At 42.5% G+C, this 26,388-nt stretch overlaps 1 protein-coding gene across 1 annotated transcript in view; it reads left to right on the top strand.

The window, feature by feature from the left end:
* The first annotated feature begins 2,862 nt into the window (after positions 1–2,862).
* SYT10 (synaptotagmin 10) overlaps positions 2,863–26,388 on the top strand; it is a 39,161-nt gene continuing 15,635 nt past the window's right edge. Inside the window, exons 1-3 of the mRNA XM_074582888.1 lie at positions 2,863–3,297; positions 15,525–15,882; positions 23,932–24,496. Of these exons, the coding sequence (XP_074438989.1) occupies positions 3,147–3,297; positions 15,525–15,882; positions 23,932–24,496 (1,074 nt within the window). The 5' untranslated portion in view covers positions 2,863–3,146. The remainder of the gene's footprint in view (positions 3,298–15,524; positions 15,883–23,931; positions 24,497–26,388) is intronic.

Genomic DNA, 26,388 nt, shown 5'->3' on the forward strand with positions numbered 1-26,388 from the left:
AACCACCGAGCCATGGAAAATCCAAGCAGTTGGAGCTGAAGCTAGAAAGAAAGCTTTTCTATCCTTTCATATGCAGAAAAAGTAGTTTTCCACTAGAAGAACACACTGGAGAAAAATGCCATGATTCCTAATCTCGATCCACACTTTGGACTAAAGTCCTCAATACAGAAGTGAAGAATTTCCTTCATCAATAACTTGACCCCAACAAAAAATGGTATGTCTGTATCTGGTTTAGGACAAGTGTCGTGGTTTGGGCCGAACTGAACACTGAAGCAAGCGACAGATGCTCTCCTCCACGACCCTGAGATAGAAAGTCTCATGCTCTACCAACTGAGCTAGCTAGGCAGGAGACTCTTAATTCGTATCTCACCAGCAGAATCATTTTATTTCCTAGTGAACCTCATCTCATAGTACTTAAGCTGAGAAAAACTATTTTGTTGATAAATTAAAGTTTACATCCATGCTACTTACTGAAGAACAGGATTTAGATGGTGATGCATTTGATAAAGATACAGTGATACTACTTACAGTGGCTGGTAGTTTCTGCATACCTAAAAGCATTTTAAAAGTACTTAGGACAGCTAAGAGAGGTACCAGTTGGGTACCTGTCTCCAGACATCTACCTGAAAATCTCAGTCTTCAATTTTTTTTTTCTTAATTGGTAATGTAGAATATACCTGTTTGTGCTTTTCTATATCTATGTACTTATCAATATTACCAATAGTAATGGCAAAAAGATAGTATGATCTTCACTGAAATTATGTTCTTGTGTGCAAAAGCGAACAATATAAGAATGTACCAAAGTCTCACTAAGTAAGTAAACACGCAGGGTGGCAAACCGATCTATGTGTGAAACTTTGACTCCATTATAATCAATGGCAAAACTGCCAGTAACTTCAGAGACAAAAAATTTCACTCACGGACTGCGTGATACGTCCATGGGCACAAAGACAGTCTGTAGAAAGGCTCAGGAATAGAACAAGTTGGGTCTCTGCCTTTTAATGCAATCCTTACTATCCTTAAATCCAGTTTCTGCTTAAGACCCTTCCTTCATCAGTCTGTATATGTATCTCCTGTTAGCTTCTGCTGGAGTTCTGAATATGTCTCAAAGATAAACAGACTGCTTCATTATTAGTTGGTGGTACGTGACAGAATTTTGGGAACAGGGCTGTAAATGTCACATGAACAGTAAATACGTTCATATTTTGAAGTTTGGAATTAGGGATCAGTTGCCTCCACTGCAATGAAAATATGTACATACCTTTTTATTGCTGGCAAGCCTATTTTAATGAGATAATTATACAGACTTAGATCCCTACGAGGGTTAAATGAGTCTTCAAATAATACTACACAGCTCTGTGCCCTGGACTAGTTATAGTCTAAAACATTCTAGGATTTGTCAGAACATTTTGCAGAAACAACACAAGAGTTTTGACAATGCTAGTCTCAGGAAATGCATTGAACAGGGAATGATTTCTTTAGTAGCATCTGATATTTCTGAAATACCTGATAAAACTGTGAAAAAGCTTTATGGAATAGACTTTCTGAGGGTATTACAGTTTGTATACAACAAAGTCTATTACTTTTCTAAGATTTTGAAAAATACATGTTCATGAATTCATATGCATAAGTGCATGAGGTTTCAAAACGCTAAGTGGCTGATTTTTGAAGTTTTTCACAAGTATCTTGTGTTTTTCACAAGTATCTATTATGTAAAGTATAGAATTTCAGAATTACAACTGGAATACCCATTTCTTTAATATTTCATAAATTACAGTTATTGATTGATGGTTATAAAGTTTTCAAATGTTAAACTTTGTTAGAAAGAAAGTTAGTTAGTTAGAAAGAGTTATTAATTTTCAGGTAACAGACAAAAAATTCAAAATCTGGAGGAAAAAAAGCAGAGCAGTACACAAGTTAACTTCTCATGCTTATGAAACCAAGACACCCTAGCAGCAGACTGCAGGCAGTGCTGTTAAGCAAACTGCAAGCAGACTTCCTTTCAACTATGCCTAATTAGAATTAAGTATTGAAAGACGTACATATGCCACCGAAGTAGAAGCATGTTTCTCCGCAAACATAAAAATGTATCAGAATTTCAGTATGTATACGCACAAATTAACAGCTTAAGTCTTGTTCAGCTATGCAGCCGATAACTGAAACAACCACTAGCAGTATACGCTGTACTGATTTTTAGAAGTATTTTCAAGCACATGCAGTGCCTGGAACTCCTAAATCTATAAAAAACACCCCAACCAACTACACAGAACTTGTTGAGGAAACAGACCGTGAATCATAACGTTACTCTAACTCCTTTACAAGTTAAAGAAATAGCCAAAGTCAACTGTTCGGTAACTCCGCTGCTGAAGAGTGTAGTGGAGATGGTGATTTGGTTAATGAAGTTATCTGACGTTGCTCGGTAAAACCGTATTGAAGATTAACTGCCCGGGTCACCTAAGAAATAACGTTTCGGGAAAAACGACAGGAACGGTGGGGAATAAGCTCTGCTTCATCCTGCCGGCGCGACGAGCCACCGCGGAGCTCCGCACCCCGGGTGCCTCTGCCGTCGGGGCTCCGCGGGGCTCGGGGGTCCCGCCGTGGGGAGTGGGGCACGACTCCACCCGCCGGCACCAGCGCAACCCCCGCACCGCTCCGCACGGCTCCGCTCCTCCCCGCGCAGCCCCTGACCGAGGCCGCCGCCCGCCCCGCCGCGCTCCCAGCGTGGCCGTCACCCCGGGAGCCGTCCCGGCCGCGGGGCGGGGGAAGGAAAAGTTTCCCCGGGGGGAGGCGAGGAGCCCCCCCCGCCGCCTGCGCCCCCCCGAGCCAGGCTGCCATTGGCCGAGCCGCCTACCGAAGCCCGCTAGGCACAAAAGGCGTTGCTAAGTGGATGCTTATTTTTTCCCCCTCTTTTTATTTTTTTTACCTCTCCCCCCCCCCCTTTTTTTTTTGTCTCTCCCTCCCCCCCTCCCTCCCTCTTCCCCCTTCACTACTTCTTCGGATGAGAGCGCGGGTTCACTCGCTCCGCGCCCGCCGCTCCGCTCCCGCCGCCGCCGCTGCTCCGCTCCCCGCGGGAGGTTGCGCGGGTCGGGCGCGGAGCCGTCCCGCGCCGGCCATGGCCTAGCGGGCGGCCGGGGCCGGGGCAGAAGATGAGTTTCCCCGCGGAGGACGGCGTGGGCAGCCTCTGCCACAAGGCGCTGCAGATCATCTCGGAGCTGTGCCTGGGCGGGCAGGTGGAGCGGGAGAAGTGCGCCGGCATCTTCCCCTTGGAGACCGCCCGTCAGGGCATCGGCGGCACAGGTACCGCTACCAGACCCGCCGCCCCGCCGCTGCGCCGACCCCCGTTCTGCCGCCGCCGCGGGGCGGGCAGCGCCGGCGTGGGCGGCCGGAGAGCGCAACTTTTTCCTTTGCCTTCTCTGCGTGTGGAGGGGGCGGAAGGGGGGGGGGCAGTCACACAGCCCGCTTTAAAATCGTCTCCCTCTCGCAGCCCGCGGAGGCTCCCGCGCCCGGGAAGCAGCGAGGGAAGCGCCGGGACTGCCGAGCCATCGCCGCGGGGTGACCACCACCACCACCACCACCCACCCCACCCCGCGCTTGGGGTGGGGGCCAGCGCCCCGAGAGAAACGCGGGGAGGGCGGGTGCAGGCGTGGGGACGGGGAGCGAGGAGAGGCGCCGAGGGGAGAGAAATCGCCGCCGACGTGCGAGCCCGGCCGTCGGCTGGAGCCGCGCCGGCGGAAACGGCCCCTGTCCCCGGCAGCTCGCTCGTTTGCCCCCCGCCGCTCCGCTTCGGCAAGGTTTTCCCCGCGGGTGGGAGTTTCTCTTTGTGGAAAGCCCGGAGCCGGGCTCTTGGTTGCGTCTGTGGGGCCGTGCGTGCCGGCAGCCGGGGAGAGGGCAGTGTTTGATGCTCTTGTCACGGGTGGGCAGCGGTTGCTGTGGTTTTCGCCCCGTCGCCCCTTCTCTCCACCCCAGCCGTCCTTCGGTGTTTGGCGGGCGGTGCCGCGGCCGCAGGTTGCGCGGGAGGGGGCGGCGGGGGTGGGGGGGAGGCGGTCGGGGCCGTGTGGCTCGGCGCTGGGCGGCGGGGCGGGAGATCGGGCAGCCGCCGGGCTCGGGGCACAGCTCGCCAAGCCGCGGCTCAGAGTAGCCCTGCGATGAAATTTGACGGAGCCCGCTGCGCTTTCTGAGCGGGGTTTGAGATGTTTGACATCCCCGCCGTTGGTCGCTGAGGGCGGCAGTGGAGCTCTCTGACAGCTAGTGGGAACCTGTAGAGTCAGGGCTGCCCTCCGGTGCGGTCCGGTGCAGGACTCGTCCGGGAAAATTTGGGGTGGGGTGGGAGGGGGCGGTGGGAATTCGGGCTAATTTAAATATTCCAAAGCCAGAAAAATCGTCAGGGCCGAAACCAAGATTTTGACTTCTAACGGTGGTGTCGTTTGGTCACTGATGTCTGGATTGTCTGGGTCTTTCGGAACCGGCTCTGCGCTTTTGCGTTATTCTGCACAGTACACTCTGGACCCCTTGCTTTCCATGGCACTTATTTTTGGGACGGGGCTTGAAAATTAGTCCAAGGTCTGCGCTTAATTCCTGCCAGAAGGGCATTCCATATGTGCAAATGGACAGCTTGCATTGTGGCCAACAAACAACAAGCGTACAGTGCAAATTAAATAAATTAACACCAAGTCATGAAAAGCAGCAGGTCCTCAGCATGTGCCCCAGCTGCGCTGTAGCTACAGCCGCAGCTGTTACTTTTTTATTATTTTTTTTTCTTTTCTTCTAATGCCCACAGATTTTACCGCGAATTCCGGGTTATTTGTAGTATCTAAGAACATAAAACCTGTTGTCTGAAAGAGAAGCGATTCTTCTTTCGGGCCCCGGTACCTGTAGCGCGCTTCTCCCAGGGCTTTGCGCTCAGTTTCCAGCCGGTGAAGGCGGGCGCGTCCCGCAGCTGCAGCGCAGGCGGCGGGGGGGGGAGGCGGGACGACCCTGTCCGGCTCGACCCGGCCGTCCCGGGGCTTATTCGATCCGCCGCGGGCGTTGCGGGGGTCGTAGCGTGTCCGTCGATTTGTTGTGCTTTAGTAAATGCTAACTACCGGGTGTGTTCCCGTCGCGCACCGTGTTTAGTTGTCTTGGCCCGAATCGTAGAAGGTTGCATGAAAATACGGAGCTTGGAAAATTGGGCTCTGAAAAGATTAGTTTCTCTGTCTGATTTTTAGAGAGTACTGCAGAGGGAGTCAGGTGTCATATAAAAGCAAAGTTGATGTGTAAACAGGTGGGCTGTGAAGGGTACAGAAATGTCCCAGGAGGTAAGCCAAGGTTTGCTGTGTAGAAAATTTGACTCTTCAACACTTGCCTTGGTATTGCCTTCTGTACAGTAACAGGAGCTTCTTTTAGGCGTTTCTTCAAAGTCAACCATCTTCCTTTTTTTTTTTTCATTTGTAAACCCTAACTTGCAACTGTTGGATTAAAAAAAAACCACTGATATTTAACAGATCAGAGGCTTAAAGCACTGGTTCACACATCTCAGCTAAGTTCCTAAATCTCACTTTTTCCTCCTTGAAAGAAAACCATTATTAGATGATGCGTGTCAACTTTATTGGCACAAATATTAAATTAAACATTAATAACACTGACAGTGAGCATATATTAATACTTTCTGGCTCCAGAGGAGGAACAGACACACTGTCGTTGTTGATAATTGACAATATTTTAATATGCAAACACTTGGATAGACAAGGCATAAATATCACTCACATTAATTTTATGAACTGCAAGATTTTAAATACAGTGTCTAGGCTGAGAGAAATGTGGTCATTGAAAAGCGAATCATGTAATCTGTCCTGCTTTTCAAATGTACATAGAGTTCCTTATCATCTCTATGGATAAAGTTAATGTTGTCCACAGTGCTGAATATCTGTAGTTCCTGTTCATTAAAGGTAGAAACGTTAAGTGTTCTCCATCATCATTCTGTGAATGAAGCCATAAATGTTTGTGTTTTCCTGAAATACCTGTGTCACATACATAGGGTGGTAGCATTTGACATGAGATTCCATCTCATGTAGCCATATCCTTCTGTGGCTGAGTAAATTCTGCACAGTTCTAGTGTCATGCAGCTGTAGCTGTATGGTAGAGGGGAGGAATGGCTAATTTAGCCCTCTCAGTTTTGCTGTATCTCCCAAATGATGATGCAGGAAGCACTTTCCCAATGTATGCCCACGCCAGGTGATACACATCATGGAACCAGTTCAGTTGTTTGCAGGCTGGGGCTCCAGCTATAGCAGTGTGATGGGAATTAGCTCCTGCAACAAGCACTGAAGTGTGTGGAGAAGAACCTACCATAGTAAGAGTAAGAAGATACATGAGTTGTGAGGAGGACTTCTGGAAGATGTGGAGGAGATAAAAGACTGTGAGAGGGTTCTTACAGAATAGTGGTTTATTATTGTATGTTGTTATGTTATAGAATAACAGTTAAGCTTTCAATGAAAATCCGAAAAGAAAATAGTCCAGGAGAAGATATGAAGAGGAGAGAAAGGAAAATAATAGTGGTCTATGTAGGGATAGTATGTTTTCTCTTTAAATGGTGGGTTCATTCATTTTTCCTAGTCTCAAAAAGAATACACCTTAAAGTGTAACAAAGATAGCATAAGTAAAAATCACTAATGAGATTTAATTGAAGGAAAGAAGGCTAAAAGATGAGGAGACCCATATTTGGAAAGGAAAGAATAGTGCAAGAAACATTTCAGAAAGTAGAAGAGTAGATGGAAAAAAGGAAAGCAGACCGTTTCTGTTTCGTACAAGAATAACATGCTCTGGAAGTCGAAAACGTTGAAAAAGGCAACTAGAATTGCTGTGATACAGTTACGTTGGCAGGTGTGATGGTTGCTTTCTGTTCAGCTAGACCGTGAAAAGCAGCCAAGCTTCTCAGAGGAATCAGCTACTTGAGACAGAAGATGTACCACCCAATCACAGCAAAATATGAGGCAATATTCACCTCGTGACCCAAGAAGTTTCACTGGCAAGCAGAGAGGGTGGGTACTGATTTTTTTGGTAGTGTAGGCGTTAGGTATGGGAAAGAAGCATAACGAGGATGACAGAATCAAACATGAAGAAGAGGGAGCCAGAGACACAGTCAGAACAAAAAATGGAGAGTATGGCTTTGGGAAGGCAAAGGACAATAAAATGAAGCAACAAAGCAGCAGGGAGAGTTATTCATGTTTGCTGCTAGCAAAAAAAAAATAACCTCCATATGTTTGTCTCTTCTTATTCTCGGAGAAATAAGAGTTTGGGTGTTCTTTGTAGGCAAACAGAAATGGCTGATTCTTGAATAGCTTTTTCCTCTCACTGACACCACCACCACCTTAGGACCCTCAATTACTGCTCACTGCTTGGGTCAAGAAGGGGCAATCATATTTAGTGTAACAGATAATTAATCTATGGAACTCATAGCAAGAATCTTAGTGAGATAAATAATTTTGTAAATTTCTAAGAGCTTTAGACAATTAGTGAAGATACGACATCTGCTGTTATATTTTCTGCCCTTGTAATTACAAGGACTATTAATTCTCTCATCTCAGGGGAATGCTCGAGTGAAAAGATTAGGAAGCTGTTTACATTTATGGTACCTTTATATAGTTGACTGTGTGAGCTTTCTTCTTAAGGGTATAACATTTTTGGCAAAATGATTAATTAGATGTGTGATTTTTCTGTTTGGTTTTTTTTACACCTCCTTTATTTCCAGTAGATTTGGGCAAAATGATTAAGATGTTTGTCAACTAATAGGAAGAGTTCATGTGGAAAATAAATGGGAGCTGGATGTGCGGGATTGCACCTAACAAAATTTATCTCTAGTCCAAATAAAGTATTTCCTAGAAGTATCCAAAATTCATATGTGCAGCTTGGTTACACCTGTATTTTTACTCAGGTTATCTGATTAATAAAGGGCTCTAATTCATTTTTGCCAGTTAAGCATCCCTCCTCATTTTCAAAGGAACCAAGCACATCAAAGTCCCAGTTGGGAGCATTTCTGAAGGTTAAGCCAATTGCTTTGGCATCCAGCTCTAGGGACACATGTTTAAAATTCATTGCATGTCCTCTGCAAATGGTGGGCACTTTTTGCTGTCTTTGCTTTTTTTTTAGGCCTGCTGGTCCTGCAGAACTTCACTATCTCATTATCAGTTCTCATGGGGAACTGATGTTTATAACAGAGCTGTGAACCCTGTTGCTTCCCTGCCAGGAGGGCATATTTTAGCCATGTAGAGAGTTCTAGAGAGTGGTATTCTCTCTTGCTCTTTTGCTTGTCAGACACTGAATTTTTGTAATTTGACCATGCAAAGAGCCTCAGCTTTGACAGGATTGGTTTTTATTCATCTAAATATTCTACTCACAATTATTCCATTACCTATCAAGTTTGTAACCCTACGCTTGATCAACAATTTACCGGAGAAGTATAGAGGGAGTAAGAAAACACTGGAGCATCCTGCACGCGGCCGTTCTGTAATATAGTCCCGCTCTTCCCTGAAGAGCAATGTCATGGGTCCTGCTACTGTAGTTGTCATGAGTCTCCCATTGGTGTGCACACACACACACACACTTAGAGGGGAGAAAGAACAGATTTACCCCATAGTGTGCTTGCAAGTTCTTCTCAACCATGCCAGAGAAAGAACCAAGGGGACCAAAATTGGCTTGAATTAATGTGAAGACTACTGTCATCAGTGTGGGACTGTCATACAAGAAAGGAACATTTTTCTTCATGAGAATCTAACTGTTGTGTGAAACAATTGAGCATTCTGTGACAGAGAAATGTGATAAAACTAAATAATAAACATTTGAACAGTTAACAGACCGATCAAATTATTTACAATACAGCTCGTCGCCTGGTCAGAACAAAGTTATTACCAGAGGGAAATAAGGGTTTGGGGGAAAAATGTGCAGGGTTACTGAAAAATATGCTTTCCAAAATAAGCGTTAACAAGTGGTGAAAACCAGAAATGCATCTAATTCAGCAGCATAAAGGTAGAACAGAGGGTAACCATACCACAGAGACCAGATTTATTTACAGTAAATGTGAAGGCAGTCACAACAATGCAGAAGTACTCAACATGCAGACAGCAGCGATACACAGCAAAAGCAAGAGTTTTACGAAATAATCATCCGCCATACATGTTTTGCAAAGAAATAAAGATGAAAAATACAGAAATGGTTGTAAACAGCCGGAGGACAAATCTGTAATGATGAAGATAAAGAGACACAGTGTTTTGCTGGGTCTCATCATCTGTGTGAGATGTTTGTTATATAATGCTGGGTAAGAATAAATATAACCATGACAATTCAAAAATTACACTTGAGCTGTGCAAACCTTGTTACAGCTATGGTATGCTTATGATTAATGGCAGTCCAGTGGGCTTAGGTTGTGTTTTCATTTCATTTTCTTGTCTGAAAGAGGATAATGAGGTGTTCTTGCAGATGCTTACAGAGACATCCTCACAAGTGTGAGAGCAGCATGAGACCAAGCCCAAAGCTGGTTTTTAGTTTGATGGAAGGCAAGGGGGGCAGACGTGGGTTGCGCAGAGATGGGAGTTGCCTCCTATTGAGATTAAGTGAGAGTTAACAAGTAGGAAAGTAAGTAGGCCGAAAAAAGCCTTGGAAGTGGAGACAAGTGATTCACATTTGGTGTGTTAGAGAGGAGAGGCTAGTGCAGTATCTCTTGCTTCCAACAATGCAGGCAAAACACCATGACCCTGTCAGGCAAAAGCGAGAACCATCTCCTCTAGTCACATACAGCACACCGATCATGTACCAGGGCTCATGAATACACAGCTGTTGTGGTAAATTCCTTCTGATTTCTTGAAAACAGAAGGTAATGTGGGCTAGGAGAAGGCTAATTAAGATTTTGGGAAATACCTTGTATCTGCTGTATGTCATGTAATGTAAAGTCCCGTACAAGGAGTTTGAAATGGCAAAAGAGGGTGTTCCACTTGTGGTTGGACGGGCATAGATTATGAGATGCATTAATAAATAATATAACTTAGATAAAAGATTTTGTCAAGACATTAAAAATTTTATGTGCTGTAAAGATGTAGTAAATCACGGTGATAACTGACTCCATTTTATTCCCTTACTGTCAAGAAACATGCTACCATAGAGCTTTGTTAGCATTAAGAAGTGATATAGCAGCCAGTAGGTGGTGATGGCTGTTTTGAACAAATTCAGGCATCAGACTGAGTTAACAGCATAGGAGGGAACACATTCTCAGTAGGGCCAGAGTCAAAAGATTTGAGGAAGATCTTCAAAGTATGTTTCTCCATGAGAATGGCAGAGAAGATCACACGTAGGCTTTTAAGTGAAAGGCTATTTTTGCAGTTTGAAATTTAAGTCGGGTGTTTTGACAGGTTCAGGTTATGAGAGAGAATACACGACTGTGCACCTGCCACTTTCTGAGGCACTCTAAAGCATTATATCCCCATCTGCAGGGATTTGGATGAAACAGAAGTAATTGTGGAAGATCTGCTAATGCTGAGTAAAAATGAACGCTAGCAACTTCTTATGTTCTTCAAATTTCCCCAAGGAAAACTGAACAGCAGAAATGTTGGGTTGGACCAACTAGTTCATATACATGGGGATAAGGGAGATTTGTTGGACCCAGACCTTTTATAATTGATAAAGCTCCTGCTTTCCTGCTTTATCTGATTGAGCTGACTCCTGATATTCCAGACACAAGAGTTCCCTTTGGAGTGGTCACTATGGAAAGAGTGAAGTTCCTTACAGCTGATGAACAAGAGAACAAATTAAAAGTTAATGAAAAATATATTTGAAAAAGGTTACATAGACATTGTACTTTAAATATTTAAGAGAACCAAGATCAGATATAGACCAAGAGGTGGGTCAGAAGAGAATATAACCCCCTTTTTCTCCAGGCATTCCTTTCCCCCTGTTCCTTTGATGGCAGGAGTACTTTCTCTTCAGCATGGTCCAGATCAGACACATGCCAGCCCCTTAGACACATGGGCAGCTACCTCATGGCACTGTCTGGCCTCTCTCCATTCAAGATCATGGATTTGTGGAGCATGTTTTTCCAAAGTTAAGCATCAAGGGGTATAGGCTCTCAGGGTACTGACTAAAATGTAGATGAGCTTAATTTGGTTTGGAAATGGAAAGTCTGTCAATGTGCATGTTTGCAAATGGATTCATGGGCAGAACTTTTTTCAGGCAAGTTTCAAACAACAAATTGTTGGAAGCCATAGTATGGAAATCATTGCTTAAAACACTCCCTAGCATCCAGAAAAAAGATGGGGATGTTTCTGAAGTGCTTGCCTAATATGAAAGACTGGCTATCAAGGAGGCTGTTATGGTGGAAATGTTTCTGAAGATATTTATAAAAAATGCAGAGAGATTTTGAGGTAGGTAGAATTCACGCACTTCCCAAATACACATGCCTTTCTAAAATAAGAAATATAAAATTTTCCAAAATTCCGTATCTTGAAAGAGTACTTTTAAATAGAAAACCATGAGAAAACAGGATACTTTCTTTCAGTTATGAAATTTTATCAAGACTATGAAGATGACGTTTAAGGACAGAGATCAGTAAAGGAAAATCATCAGGAGGGAAATGTTAACTCCATTGAAGTCAGTGCAAGATTTCCCACTGATCAGAAGTGGGTGTGTTGAGAAAGAAGATTTCCTTCACATTCCCAAGATTACCCAGCATGTGAACAGGAATGGCAAAACCATAATGCTGCATGATCAGATGAATATTCAGAAAGATGTCCTCTTCTGTGCAAATGTGTAGCACTGAAGACAAGCTGCAATTACCAGTTCAGAAAAAAAGTCGTCAAACAACTGCTTGTAGTTTGAGATAATTTTTCTCTTCCTTCGTACCAGAGACCAGCGAGAACGTTGTTTACAATGGTGGCAATTAACGTTTTCACAGCAGAGTGAGTGTATCTCCTTCTGCCTCTAAAAATTTAGGCTAAGTTTGAATTTGCCAGCAGTTCTAGGTCTTTAAATAATAATTACATATGTGAAGTGCAGCCCTGGTCTGATGATACATCCATCCTTCAGTACCCACCAGATTTCCTTGGCAGGGATATGAAGAAACTCCTAGTCTGCAGAGCTGTCTCTTAATTCTTAAACCAAACTTCCCATTAAAAAAGTAGTATAAGAGACATATCCAGTCTAACGCACAAAGGGTGTCTGCTCTTCTGCAGATGATTTCAGTCTTCACATAACAGCAAATCTCTCATAATTGCTCAATTGAGTGACTGTCAGAAGTGAGGAAATGAAAAATATGGTTTTTATGTCAATTTATATAGCATATTGATTGCTTTTTAGCAATTATGGCAGTACATGTAATTAAATTATGGTTTTTTTGTAACGAAGTATTTTTTGGTCAAATTCCTGGCAATTAAAATATCTCATGTTTATGTTTAAGTATTTGTTGTATTATGAAGTACAATATGTGAGATTTTTTAATTTATTAGTAAAATAGCGAAAGTGGAGACTGTAATTTGTACAACTGCTTGTAGAATCAGCTCCTACATCTTTTCTCTGCTCTTGAGACTTTGGGTGTTTTAGGGCTATAAAACATACATTTCCTGTAAAGATTTTGAGATTGACTTAGAATTTGAAATAGTTTAACGGAAAAATAGAGAAAAAGCTTAGAGAAAGTTGAAGTACGGGAGTAGGTGTTGGAAAGAGACACCAAGTTATTTGAAGGCTTGAAAAATGTCTTGCAGTGAAAAACTTAAAATAGGGTTGGCTAGAAGTGCTTTGATGGAATATTTTTCAGCTGATAGTATCTATTCATCAAATTGAAACTCTGCTGCAAGGGATCAGTTTTCATATTTCTGGTTTTGAAATGTTTCCAGCAGTTTCAAAGTTGTTAAAACATCCTGTTTCAACATTTTCTAAATGAAAAATAATAATATAGTTTTCAGTTCTAAAAGCCTTCCTCTCAAAATGTAACCTAATTATGGCAACCATCTCTAAACTGAGCTGGAAATATTGCAAATGACCCAAAACTGAGTTGCTTTTTAGTTTCTTTTTTTTTTAATTTCTGATACATCATCGACATTTTCAAGGGTTCTACTTTTTGTCAGGCTTGGAGAATGGAAAAATACTTTGCCCATCTTGATTGAAAATTCAGCTAGTTTGGTTTATCAAGAAAGTTCCCTCAGTGGGGCATACCTCTGTATCCATATATTAAATTCACTTAAGACCATTCTCTGGCACTGAGGCCAAGTCGCACATAAGAGCCTCTCTCCACGCTAGTAAAGCCTGTCATCTGCTGAAACAGAAGAGCCACATCCAAACCGCCTGTTAAGAATGATCATTGCCCTGCTCTAAGTCCTGGTCCATGCCCAGGAATTGGTTAGGAGGGTATGAACTGGCCCGGTTTAAAACCATTCCTGGGACTGGTATAGGCAATCGAGTTTCAAGTCCTGGGTTTCTTTCCTGGCACTGTTTAGTTTATTTGTGTTTTGCTTAGGCATGTCTTATGAAGCATATCGTATCTTTTAATCTCTTATACGAAGACATGAAAGAAGCAATGACAGTAAATTAGAACTACAGAAATACAAATCAGAAATAAAAATTTGCAACAAAGTCATTAACCATTGAAAAGTGCGGTAACTTTCAGCATCTCTTAATGTCTTCCCTTGTTGTCAAGATCGGACAGTCTGCTGCAGAACATGCACAAACCGAGTAAAAATTACTGGGCTCAGGAAGGATATCAGGGTAAACAGTAGATTAAATCCAATAGCCTAATAATCCCTACTGGGGATAAATTAACCTAGAAAAGTAGTATGCAAAAGTATCCTTTGCTTCTTGTGTTACACTACTGTTAGAAATAATTATGCATCCATTCATTTTATGGAAGAATCTTAAATCAGAATTTGCCGTATGAATTTCTCGTTAATCTGACATGCAATATTGTGAGGGCTACGTTTTGACATTTAACTACAGGCAGAAAAGGAGGACGCCTTTCTCAGGACTGTCAGGAAATGGTCAAGGCAGCATATTTCTGTTCAAGGCAGGGCAGCAGTTTGTGCCAAACTCTTTAAATCAAGAAGCACATCCTCTGCCAGTTCCCTCATGACACTGGCCAGGACGTATAAGATGTAAGGTTGACTGGGACCGTATCCAAATCCCCAGACTGCAAACATTCTCTATTTGCTTTTGCTGCTGTCACACATTTTCCTATTGAATGGGCTTTAAGCTCAGTGTTTGTTTCTGAGAGATGTATCTGGATATTATATATTAATAAAGAAAAAGTTCCCAAATTTTCTACTGGAATCTTGATCTCTCAAAGGGACCTGTGAGCTACATGCAGTTCTGCGGACTTAATACATACCTAGAGGACTCTTTTTCTTCCTGTGATCCTCTAGAAAAAATATGCTTAAACTCTCATTGCACTTTTCCACTGGTTCAGTTTAGTAGTCGGTAGCCTGGAGCTATGGATACAAAATATTAGCTGTTAAACTGTCAAAACTTGTTGTAACAAGCAGCCATTGCTTGAGGGACTTTTAAGCAGGGTTTACTGAATACTTTTAAAGCATACAAAAGGCTCTTTTCAAAAGGAAAGGGATTTTTTCAGTTATATTTTGTAATATGACATGATACTGGAAAAATCAAAGTGAAACATGTCACATGGAATTAAACTCCTAATTAGGGCTTAACTGGCATTTCTGGTGATCCACCATCTCCTAAAATACAAGTACGTTTACAGAATTTCCTTGGTATGAGATCTGTCCTCCTATCTTTGTCCGTGCTAGTGGATAACCTAACTGATTGTGGCAGAAAAAGTCAAATACAGGGCAGCAGGGGTAGCTAAGTGTCTCTTACTATGGTCTCCGTGCAAGTCAGGGCATTTTATGGTGAAAATGCCACTCAAGCTGCATTTTCAAAGCAGAATTTTAGATACTAACGTATATGTGCTGTCTTGGTCTAACACAGTCTTGGTCCAGAGCTTAAGATTTAACTCTAGAAATTTCTTATTTACGATAGACTATATCCTATCCCTATTTGTGCCGCTTAAATGTTAGGTTTTAACATGCTTCTGAAGCAGTTAGCACAGAGAGTCAAAAGTTTGGCAAGTCTTCAAGAAATTTGTGTTATCAGCCTGGAGGTTTAGAACTGGTCTATCTTCATGTGCACTTATGTTGACTGGGGTTTAACTTTTTGAGCAAGATGTGTTCCCGAGCAGACACTCGTTGACAGCAATGGCTAGATGTATTTGGGACCATTTGAGAAGTCTCTTACATCCTGAGAAGTCTGACTGAGTGCATGGCTAGTGATACAGATACTGGCGCCTGGCCTGAACAACAATTAATGGAGTATTTCTGAAATAGATATTAGAGAATGGTAACATTTTAAACATAGAGGCTTAGGTATCACAAAGGAAAAAGCATTAAATAGGACTTTAAAGCTCAATGCAAGTTAATGATCAAAATGCTTCTATCTCCTTACCTGTGTCATTTTTAATATTTTTTTTCTCTCCATGTTTGTCTGTCATGATGATCTTTGTTTCTAATTCTTTGCAGACATCTCAGTCAGTCTGTTAGCAGTAGTCGTCAGCTTCTGTGGGCTCGCCTTGCTGGTAGTCTCGCTTTTTGTCTTTTGGAAGTTGTGTTGGCCCTGCTGGAGAAGCAAACCTCTCACTTCCAATGCCAGTAATGTCCCTCAGAGCAACTCCAGTGTTCCTACGGAGGTTTTTGAGACCACTGAGAAAAAGGAAGTTAAAGAAAATGGGAAACCTACTACAAAGGTACTTGAAGCTGCATTGAAAATTAGCCACACTTCACCTGATATACCAGCAGAGGTCCAGAACGCACTGAAAGAGCATCTGATCAGACATGCACGCATGCAGAGGCAGATCACTGAGCCCACGTCCTCATCAAGGTAAGTCAGGGGCACTTGCGTCTGTGCACGTTTCCTGGGAGCAGGTAGAGCCAGAACACTCTGCTGAAAATTTCCAGGATCCTAGTTTATTCGCTGACTTCTTAGCAGTTAATGGTGAAACAGCGGTCACGTGAAGGCGAAGCCTCAGAGTCCTTTGAACAGAATATTCTGGAACATATGGTGTACCTTCAGTTACGTCTTTATTTTAACATAGGAAGATCAAATCTATGTCTTCTGCTACTTTGTAAATACGTATGTTACTACTTTAAGCATTTCCATTGTAGGTTTTGTGTATAGGAAAATCTATTTTGATGTTATTTTTTAAAGTACTGCAAGTCTGGCTTTTCACAGAGATATTTTTATAGATACAGCAGTTGCTTTTGCAGATTAAAGTTTCACTCTCCACTAAAGAAATGACAGGTTTGTTGTTGATGGCAAATTTCTTTAAGAGGTGTTTAGCCACTTATAAAGGAATTAAAATCCCAGTCTAAGAATGTAGATCCTTATGGACTGATCTTAAAGCAGCACAGATTTTATATAGATCCTTAAATAAATGACAAGTATATAGTATTGCTGAAGTGATTTCGTTTGTGTTAAAGTGGAGGACACAAACTTTTCTTTTGTCTCGGGTACTGCTTCATATTGAAAAGTAGTGAAGATGTGTGCAGTGACCTATTGTTTCAAAAGAGATTTTCTTCAAACACTACCAGCAGATTTAATGCATGGAGAACAAACAGTGAACTGCAAAGATCACTTTCTACATCAGAAAAAAAAAAGAAGGGATGTTTTATAAACAAAGAATGGGAAAATTAAGGTTAAAGGAGGCACCTGAAGTGTTACACAATGCCATAAATAAGAATACAAATACTGTATAGGAAGTAGCTTTCCCTCAATAAAACATTTGCTACATGAACACATGCTACCAAAGGAAAAAAAAAAAAAGGCGTAAAAAAAAAAAAGGCAAAAAAAAAGCTCACATTCACAGTAATTGTTGGAGGCACAAGGTTGGAAAAGACACATGCATTACATTTAGGGGGCATATACTTTGCTGGCCTTCTGTGAGTCCCTAAGACAATGTTTTGCCAGCTCAGTGCACTCGTGGTGGTGAGTGCTGAAATGCTTTTTCCCAGCTATTCCAACACTGTGGAACAGCCAGCAGGCAACCACAGGAGGTTCCCAAAAATGAGAGCACTGCAGCCAGGGGAGGTCTAACTGACTTTAACAGCTGAACCATCTCCTGAATTATGAGACTCTACATCTGGCTTTAAGCCATATTGCCCTGGCTATGCCTGGCTCCACTGTACCCGTCTGCTAGGAGAGGGAGCACAGTATCCAAGTCGCTCTGAGGAACATTTCCAAAATACTGGGAAGGCAACTTTGAAATTGTAACTGTTAGACTAAACACAGAGGGACCAAAACTGATGCAGCTTAGCATGACAAGGGTGTTACACAACTCGCTGTTACCTAATAGCAAGAGTTTTATCCATCAAGTAGCAACAGGTAAATCTGAAGGTAATCAGACTGTCTGACTTTCTGAACAGACAGAAGAAATATCTGGCTGGCAAATGGACTTGAATAGTCCCTGTGGTACTATAGCAGAAGACAGAAGTTCCAGGGACACAATCCAGAGTTACTTCAGGCTGTGAAAGTATTCCCACAGACCTCTAGAGTGATTTGGACTGGGATCTAAATGCATATAAAATATCTGCGAAGCCAAGAACAGTTTTACAAAATTAAAACCTGCCATCAATCCCACTCTTTCTGCACATGTTGGAAACTTTGTAAGGGTGCTTTTTCTTTTTATCGTCTCAAGATTAACAGGGTTAAATCTCTCCTGAGAGGACAGTTCCTTTGCTTTGAGTAACCTTGGTTATCCCACCTCAGCCAATTAATAGCAGGGTGTTTGAAGACATCACCGTCCTTTACACTTTGATGAAAAACTCTGCACCTTTGCTACAAAACATGTTTAGAATGAGATGTGTCTTTAAAATTACCCAGAAATGGTCCTTTCTGTGTTGGTAAATGCATTTTTTTCTATACCCCTGCCTGCCTTAAGTGACTTTAATCTTCCAACAGCCCCTATTAATTATTGCTGCCAAGAATATCATGTGTGAGATGAAGACTGGACATTTAAACCAGCTTTCTGGATTACTCTTTCATTGGGGATCTCTAAATAAAGGGGAGCCATTAGCAGGCCCCTTCAATGCAGCAGTGCTTCATTGTATTCAGGAGTCCTGAGTGGCCCAAATGCACCATCTCCTAACTGCATTCCATTGACAAAGGGCCTAATGGAAATGTCTGCTGTCTGGATTGTGTCCTCTACACTGATCGCACCTGAGCTGGGGCAAAGAAAAGGATTGTAACCAGTTCTATGATAGGTTCTTGCAGCCATCAGCTCTTAATAAAAGAAATAGAATCATATTAAGTCATTTTAATTGAAGCATAAGGATTTTAAGAAGCCATTCAGAGCAATAATAAAATGTGCCTAATCACTTTTTATAGACTGTACATTTAAGATGAAGACATGTCAGTGTAGGGAAATGATGAATTTCTGCTTAATCAGAACTATATAATTTTCATAGTTCCTGATAATATGAAAAGATCTGCTTGTTAAAAAAAAAAAAAAAAGCCCTTTAGTCCTTGATCCCAATTAAACTATGGTAGAAGTCCTGAATCACTGGTGTTCATTTACAAATATTTTTGCTCTGAGTTATTGAGGACCACTCTTCCAAGTACTTTGTGAAAATATTCTGTAATATAGTTTATTGCTTCTATGTTATTCCTTCCATCAAACTTTCACCTGTATTTTCAAAGGCCATGCTTTTTGCTCTTTAGCATTAGGTAGGAGAGGAGCTTATCATTCAGCTCTGCAAAGAGTAAGTTGGTTTCCAAGAGACATAAAGGCAAAAATGAGGTGCTTAGGAATCATAGAATAGTTTGGGTTGGAAGGGACCTTAAAGATCGTCTAGTTCCAGTCCCCCTGCCATGGGCAGGGACACCTCCCACTAGACCAGGCTGCTCAAAGCCCAATCCAACCCGGCCTTGAACACTTCCAGGGATGGGACATCCACGACTTCTCTGGGTAACCTGTTCCAGTGCCTCACCACCTTCAGAGTGAAGAATTTCTTCCTAATATCTAATCTAAATCTTCCCTCTTCCAATTTGAAGCCATTACCCCTCATCCTATCCAAAGAGTCCCTCCCCATCTTTCCTGTAGGTCCCCTTTAATTACTGGAAGGACACTATAAGGTCTCCCCAGAGCCTTTTCTTCTCCAGGCTGAACAACCCCAACTCTTTCAGCCTGTCTTCACAGGAGAGGGGCTCCACCCCTCTGATCATCTTCGTGGCCCTTCTCTGGACTTGCTCCAACAGGTCCGTGTTCTTCTTATGTTGGGGGCCCCAGAGCTGGATGCAGTACTCCAGGTGGGGTCTCACGAGAGTGGCGCAGAGGGGCAGAATCGCCTCCTTTGACCTGCTGGACACACTTATTTTGATGCAGCCCAGGATGCGGTGTCTTTCTGGGCTGCAAGCGCACATTGCCAGGTCATGTTGAGCTTCTCATCAGTCAGCACATCCAAGTACTTCTTCTCAGGGCTGTTCTCTATTCATTCTCCACCACCCAGCCTGTATTTGTGCTTGGGATTGCCCCGATCCATGTGCACTTGGCCTTGTTGATCTTCATGAAGTTTGCACAGGCCCACCTCTCAAGGCTGTCCAGGTCCCTCTGTATGGCATCCCTTCCCTCCAGCATGTCAACCACACCACACAGCTTGGTGTCGTTGGCAAACCTGCTGAGGGTGCACTCAACACCACTGTCCATGTTGCCAACAAAGATGTTAAACAGCACCTGTCCCGGTACTGACCCCTGAGGAACACCACTCATCACTGGTCTCTGCTTGGACATTGAGCTGTTCACCTCAACTCTTTGAGTGTGACCATCAAAGCCAATTCCTTATCCTCAGAGTGGTCCATCTATCAAATCTGTGTCTCTCCAATTTAGAGACGAGGATGTTGTGCGGGACAGTGTCAAATACTTTGCACAAGTCCAGGTAGATGATGTCAGTTGTTCTTCCCTTATCCACCAACGCTGTAACTCTGTTGTAGAAGGCTACACAATTTGTCAGACACAATTTGCGTTTAGTGAAACCATGTTGACTGTCACCAGTCACCTCCTTATTTTCCATGTGCCTTAGCAGAGATTTCACTAGGATCTGCTCCATGATCTGGCTGGGCACAGAGGTGAGACTGACTGGCCTGTAGTTCCCCAGGTCTTCCTTTCTTCCTTTTTTAAAAATGGGGGTTATATTTCCCCTTCTTCAGTCAGCGGGAACTTCACTGGACTGCCACGACTTCTCAAATATAATGGATAGTGGCTTAGCAACTTCATCCGCCAGTTCCCTCAGGACCCGCAGATGGATTTCATCAGGTCCTGTGGACTTGTGCATCTTCAGGTTCCTTAGCTGGTCTCGTACCTGATCTTCTATAGTAGGCAGTACTTCATTCTCTCAGTCCCTGCCTTTGCCTTCTGTGACTTGGACGGTGTGGCTAGAGCTCTTGCCAGTAATGACTAAGACTAAAAAGTCATCGAATACCTCAGCCTTCTCCACATCCCAGGTAACCAGGTCTCCCGTTTCCTTCTGGACTGTTGGAATGCAAGGATACATGCTCTTTATGAAGGACAGGCAGGGAAGACAAGGAGGGGGTGTTGCCCTCTGTGTCAGTGACCAGCTGGAGTGCATGGAGCTCTGCCTGGGGACAGACGAGGAGCCCACCAAGAGGTTATGGGTCAAGATTAAAGGGAGGGTGGGGACAGGTGATGTTACAGTGGGGGTCTGCTACAGACCACCCAACCAGGAAGATCGAGTGGATGAGTCCCTCTGTAGACAGATAGGAGCAGCCTCACGTTCGCAAGCCTTAGTCCTCTGGGGGGACTTCAACCATCCCAATATCTGTTGGAGGGCATAAGCAATCCAGGAGGTTCCTGGAATGCACTGATGATAACTTCCTTCTCCAAGTGATAGAGGAGCCAACAAGGAGAGGTGCTGTGCTGGACCTTGTTCTCATCAACAAGGAGGTGCTGGTAGGGAATATGAAGCTTGTTAAAGAAAAACAAGCAGGTCTGTTGACTTTAGTGATTGCAAGGGGGAGACAGCAGCCTCTGTTCTGTCTAAATACCACAAGTGCTGGTGTCCGTTCCTGGATTTGGTTCAAAAGTTTGGTGTAACGTCATCTAGGAAAGCTAGTCCAGAGCCATGCCTCATAAATCTCCAGTCATATCATAATTCAGCATCCTGTCCTTCTCTTCTGTCTTAGATAAGTCAATCGTACTGAGTTAGAAATCAGCTTCATACTATCATTATTCCTATTCAAGCACAATTTCATATCAGATATTCACATACAGATTTACTGTCACTCGAAATGTATTTGTTCTGAGTTAAGGAAGGCATGTCTGTTATAGGAGTGCTACATAAGAGCCGGTAGGGGTTGAATTATCTGGATTTGCACACGTTAGTAACTTCGCAGCATTTTCACAACCTGGTTGCCTGACATCCTTGTACTTCATTATCACAGTCATTAATTCCTTTGTTATTGCAGAACAAAGGAAGATAAATATGTTGCCATGACAACAATGAAGCATCTTAATAATTAACAGACCAATTAGCTATCTTGGTGAAATGCTGTGACTCAGAACAGATTCTAGGCACTATGTAATTAGAACTTTGGCTTACTAGAGCAAAAGTGCTGCTGGTTCCCGTTGGGAACAGCCATACAGCTGCACTGTTTTACTTAGTGACATCTTGCAACAATGACTGTGTTCACTAGAGGTTCTTACATGCCCGAAGTTTGAAAATTTGAAAGGTTAGAAGTCATAGATTTGGGGTTTTATATATTACTTTTACAAGTATTAACTCAGATCTTCATAAATGCAAGAGAAAGCGAGGAAAAGAGAATTTGTCATGTATCCACTCAAACTGGAAATGCAATACAGTCAGCTTCACTGTTTCCCTGCGTAGAGAGTTTTCTCAACTGCTTGTCTATGGCAGGGTTTGAACATGATTATCCAGATATCTCAGTACTACAGCTGCAGGCGTGAGGAGCACTCAGGAGAGCCTACCTGCACATGTTTCATTAGCACAGGTAGAAGTGGCAGTAACACAGTCTTCCTGCACTTCGTTATGAGTCAGAGATACTAGAGAGCTAGTGCCTAAATTGCTGCATACCCAAACATTTATTGCCACTACCTTTTGGATGGAGTTCAGTTACTTCCCTGTGTTTAGCATACCTTTGAGGCTGGACTTCTTGAAGGACAAAGGCACAAGGACAGCCCTAAAACTCCCTGAGGACAATATTGTACTTTTCTGACTAGTTAGGGCCTTTTGATCCCTCACTCCATTCCAATGTAGACATGGTATACTGTGAATTCAGTGAGTTTTAACATTTAAGAGAATAGAAAACCTTTCGATTTGTCTGCAAAAAAAAGAAAGGTAGAGCGTGTTATGAGAGGGGTGTATTGTTCATCTAAATTTGGCATCAAAACACCTGGATTTTTTGGAGCTACTTCAAATCTAGACTACAAAGTTCTCCCTCCCCTATTCTTGTGTTACGATAGGACTGCTCGATGCACCTACCAGTACTGAAACAGCCAAAAAGGGAAACGTTCTTGTCTATTATTTAATGGCTGCAAGTTACCCTCTTGTATCTCTGCTCGGCTGAACTGTGGTAGTTTTGTGCTTCAAGCCTTCTGCAACCACTTCACTTACAGCAAAAAATACAAATAATATCTATGAAATGAGTCCTGGTTGCTTTCAAATGGACAATTTGCATTTCTGATTTAAAGAAAGAAACACACAGCTGTGACACCTCTTGTTTTCAGAACACAACACCACAGGGAAACCAAGCAATAAGGCAAGGCTGCATCTGGCATTAATAAGCAATTGATTGCAAAAAGCAGAGGAAATTCTGACAATTAAATTGGTTTTTAATGGCAACTAAGTATGCTCACAGGAGGAGGTAGTGAGCTTTTCCAGTACAGATTGTTGGGGTGGTGAAGTACCAAGAAAATGTGAAAATGTCCAAAAAATAAACTGGACAGTGGGATCATCTGCTGATGCTTAATTCTATGAAGCTCTTTGACCGGTGTTTTTATGCTACCGTAAGGCTGTATGGCATACCAAGGGTTTGATTTCACTCTTAGTAGGAAAGGCACAAATTTCCATTGATTTTCATGATTCAAGATAAGCCCATAAATACATGTGCTTATGCAACAACGTATTCAGAATTACAAGGATTTAAACATATTGTTTCTTGCTAGGAGTACAGCTTTCTAATAAACTACACAGCAGAGTGTGAGAACAGAAGGAAAAAAAACCTGTAGCAGAAAATGTTGACCAAAACTCTGAAATGTGTTGCAGCCAGAACAAAATGTTCCAAATATGACTGGAGAAGGCAGCCTGTACCTCAGTTTAGCAAATGCCAAGCAGGTGTATATAAAATGTTGTAGGGTGGCAAAGCACTATGCTGAAAACCTCCAGACATAGCTCCGCGTGGCCTTTTCAGGTGGCCTTTTCAGGTGCCTTTCACAGCGATCAACATGAAGCTTGGTAAATATTTAATTGGAAACCCACCAAGGAATACCTCCAAAAATGAGGAAGTACTGATGACAATTCTGCAAGTGATTGCTTTTCTGCCTGACTATACTTTACTCAGGCCCTAGCGCAGTGGGATCAAGCAATGTTGGAGCTGTCAACTTGTTTTGCGAAAGAACCTGAATTCAGCTTCAGCTGCATAGCCTGAAAACAAGGTTATAAATATATGTATTGCCAGGACACGGGGTGTCTCTCGGGCCAAGTAGTTCATTCTGAATTACCATTTCTTCTTGAGGATGTTTTAACACTTGCAAAACAGTTGGGGTCGGGGGGCATTATTTTAATTATTTTAAAGAGAGAAACCCTTACTAATTTGGTCGTCTTGTATTTTCTGCTTAGTAGTAGCCAGGTCTTTTCCCGGAGGTAACCATGGCTCATTTTGTGTGTGTGTGTATGTGTGCAGGCACAATTCTTTCAGGAGGCACTTGCCAAGGCAGATGCAAGTGTCCAGTGTTGATTTTAACATGGGGACAGATCCGATTTTGCAAAGGGGAGAGACGACAACCAGCATTGGGAGAATAAAACCGGAACTCTACAAACAGAAGTCTGTGGATTCTGATGGGCAACAAGAAGATGTGAAAACATGTGGAAAACTTAACTTCACTCTCCGGTATGATTATGAGAATGAACTTCTGGCTGTCACAATTGTCAAAGCCTTAGATCTACCTGCTAAAGACTTCACAGGAACATCCGACCCCTACGTTAAGATTTATCTGCTTCCAGATAGGAAAAAGAAGTTTCAGACACGAGTTCACAGAAAGACATTAAATCCTGTCTTTGATGAAACCTTTCAGTTTCCTGTAGCCTATGATCAACTCAGCAACAGGAAATTGCATTTCAGTGTTTATGATTTTGACAGATTTTCTAGACATGACATGATTGGGGAAGTTATTCTTGATAACCTTTTTGAAGTCTCAGATCTCTCCAGGGAAGCCAATGTATGGAAAGACATCCACTGTGCCACCACAGTAAGTAATGTGTTCCAAAAGCATTAATGTGGTATTTTCATTTCTCTTTTGTAGTTTGTGGCAGAGCATCCTGTTTATCAGCAGAGTCTGGAAGGAAAAAAAAAAAAAAAAGTTGTCAATGCCTTTAAGCACAGAGAATATGACGCTTAGGAAGCTATAAAGTGTAATTACTGAAAAATCTTCTGGGAACATGCCATCACCCTTGTGGCTCACAGTGCAAATATAAATTAAGTTTATTAATTAAATAGTATATCACCAAAGTCACTGCTTAACAAGAACAATTAAAATTCTCCTGTTAGCAGAATACCCTGTCCTTCAAAATGACCATCTATTAAGGAACAGGCCCTGTCCTGCTCCTGTTTGCAGATTTTCACAGGTTGGGAATCTTGTGAAGGAAGAGAGGGGGGCTAAAAATGCTTGAAGTGTAAAATGTTCTTCACTGGCTGCCCCGTGCTTAGGGTCCCCAGTAGATGTATTGGTTTTGTTGCCTATTACTAGCAAGACTCAAGAAGCACAAGCAAGTAGAGTTAGGAAACAGATATTCTTTGTTTATTGTTGCAAGCAAGAAAAGGAGGCCCGTGCATAGAGGACAGGATGGATGACAGGCTACCAGCGGGAAAACCACCAGTCTCCAAACATTGTTTTTATTAACCTTGAAATCCAAACTCATCTTCCCTGGCTGGAATTTAAGGGGGGGAGGGTGGGGGGGAAAATTAAGTGGTGGAGTGTGGGGGGTTTTGTTGGTTTTGGTTTTTTTAACTACTATGCTATTTATACAGAATTTCTCCCATCTCTTGTTCTGTGGAGATATCCCAAACAGTCTGAGTCATCCCTTGCTTTGAGTATGGGCTGGACTTCCACAGCAGGGATGAACAGAGGACAGAGCAGTACTAGACACTGCTTCAGTGACAGAAGCTTCTTGTCATCCCTTCAATAGAGCCGGAGACTTCCCATGCCTCTTTTCCCAAATGTGTTTGTGCTGTTCATACCTGCTAGGCAGGGAAGTCTAAGGCTGCATGACAAGGAGGACAAAGAGGAGTGGTATTTCCTCACCGGTTTGAGCATAAGCAATGTGTTTCCTAAGGACTGAGAAATATTAGGGAGTGCAGCATAGTGAAGAGAGTTTTTGAATGTGAATTCACAAAAACAGCTATTTGTTTTAACTGCTGGGTCTACCAAACGGATCTGAGCAGCCTCCGGCCCACCTCCAGAAAACCGCATCTGTGTTTGCTTAGTTTGATCAACCTCAGGTTTCAGGTAAATTTAAGAACTGTGTTCTCAAGCTTAAAATTGAATCTGTGTTTAAGGTCTTAGAATAATAGCCCAGTAATAATTTTTTAAATTTCTTCTAGCTTTGATATTATCTTCAGTACTTTAGTAATCATTTAAATGCTCACCGGTCCTTTGCAACAGGCGCGTGTGTGAGATTTTTAGCTGATAACTAGAATGGCTTCAGCAAATTAGAATCCCTGAACTATTCATCATTTGTTTTGAGCAGATTGAAATGCCATACCAAATTATGCAGTTGAGAGACATATTAATATACATCTGGATGAAAATGGTTGCTAATCTTGGCACTGAATTCTAATTCAAATTTCTTCCTTACTAAAGGTTAGCACTTAGCACTTAGAGCGCTTAATTCACTCTGCTGGTGTTCTACAATGTCTGAAGTTTAAAAGAAAGCATGGAGTTTTTGGATTTCAGCCTTTCAGCCAGTATAGTTTGCAGTATTCTGTGTGCGTGAATAAGTTGTCTGCACTTAAACCATTAACAATAAACACATAAAATTGAGATATCCTCTATCATTGGGTGACTGCATCAGCTTTTACAAGCCTTACACAATCCTCAGAAAGGCAAGTAAGAAACTGATTAAATTTATTTTTCCTGGCAAA

This window comes from Larus michahellis, chromosome 1 (genome assembly GCF_964199755.1).
Source record: "Larus michahellis chromosome 1, bLarMic1.1, whole genome shotgun sequence".
Classification (NCBI taxonomy): domain Eukaryota; kingdom Metazoa; phylum Chordata; class Aves; order Charadriiformes; family Laridae; genus Larus; species Larus michahellis.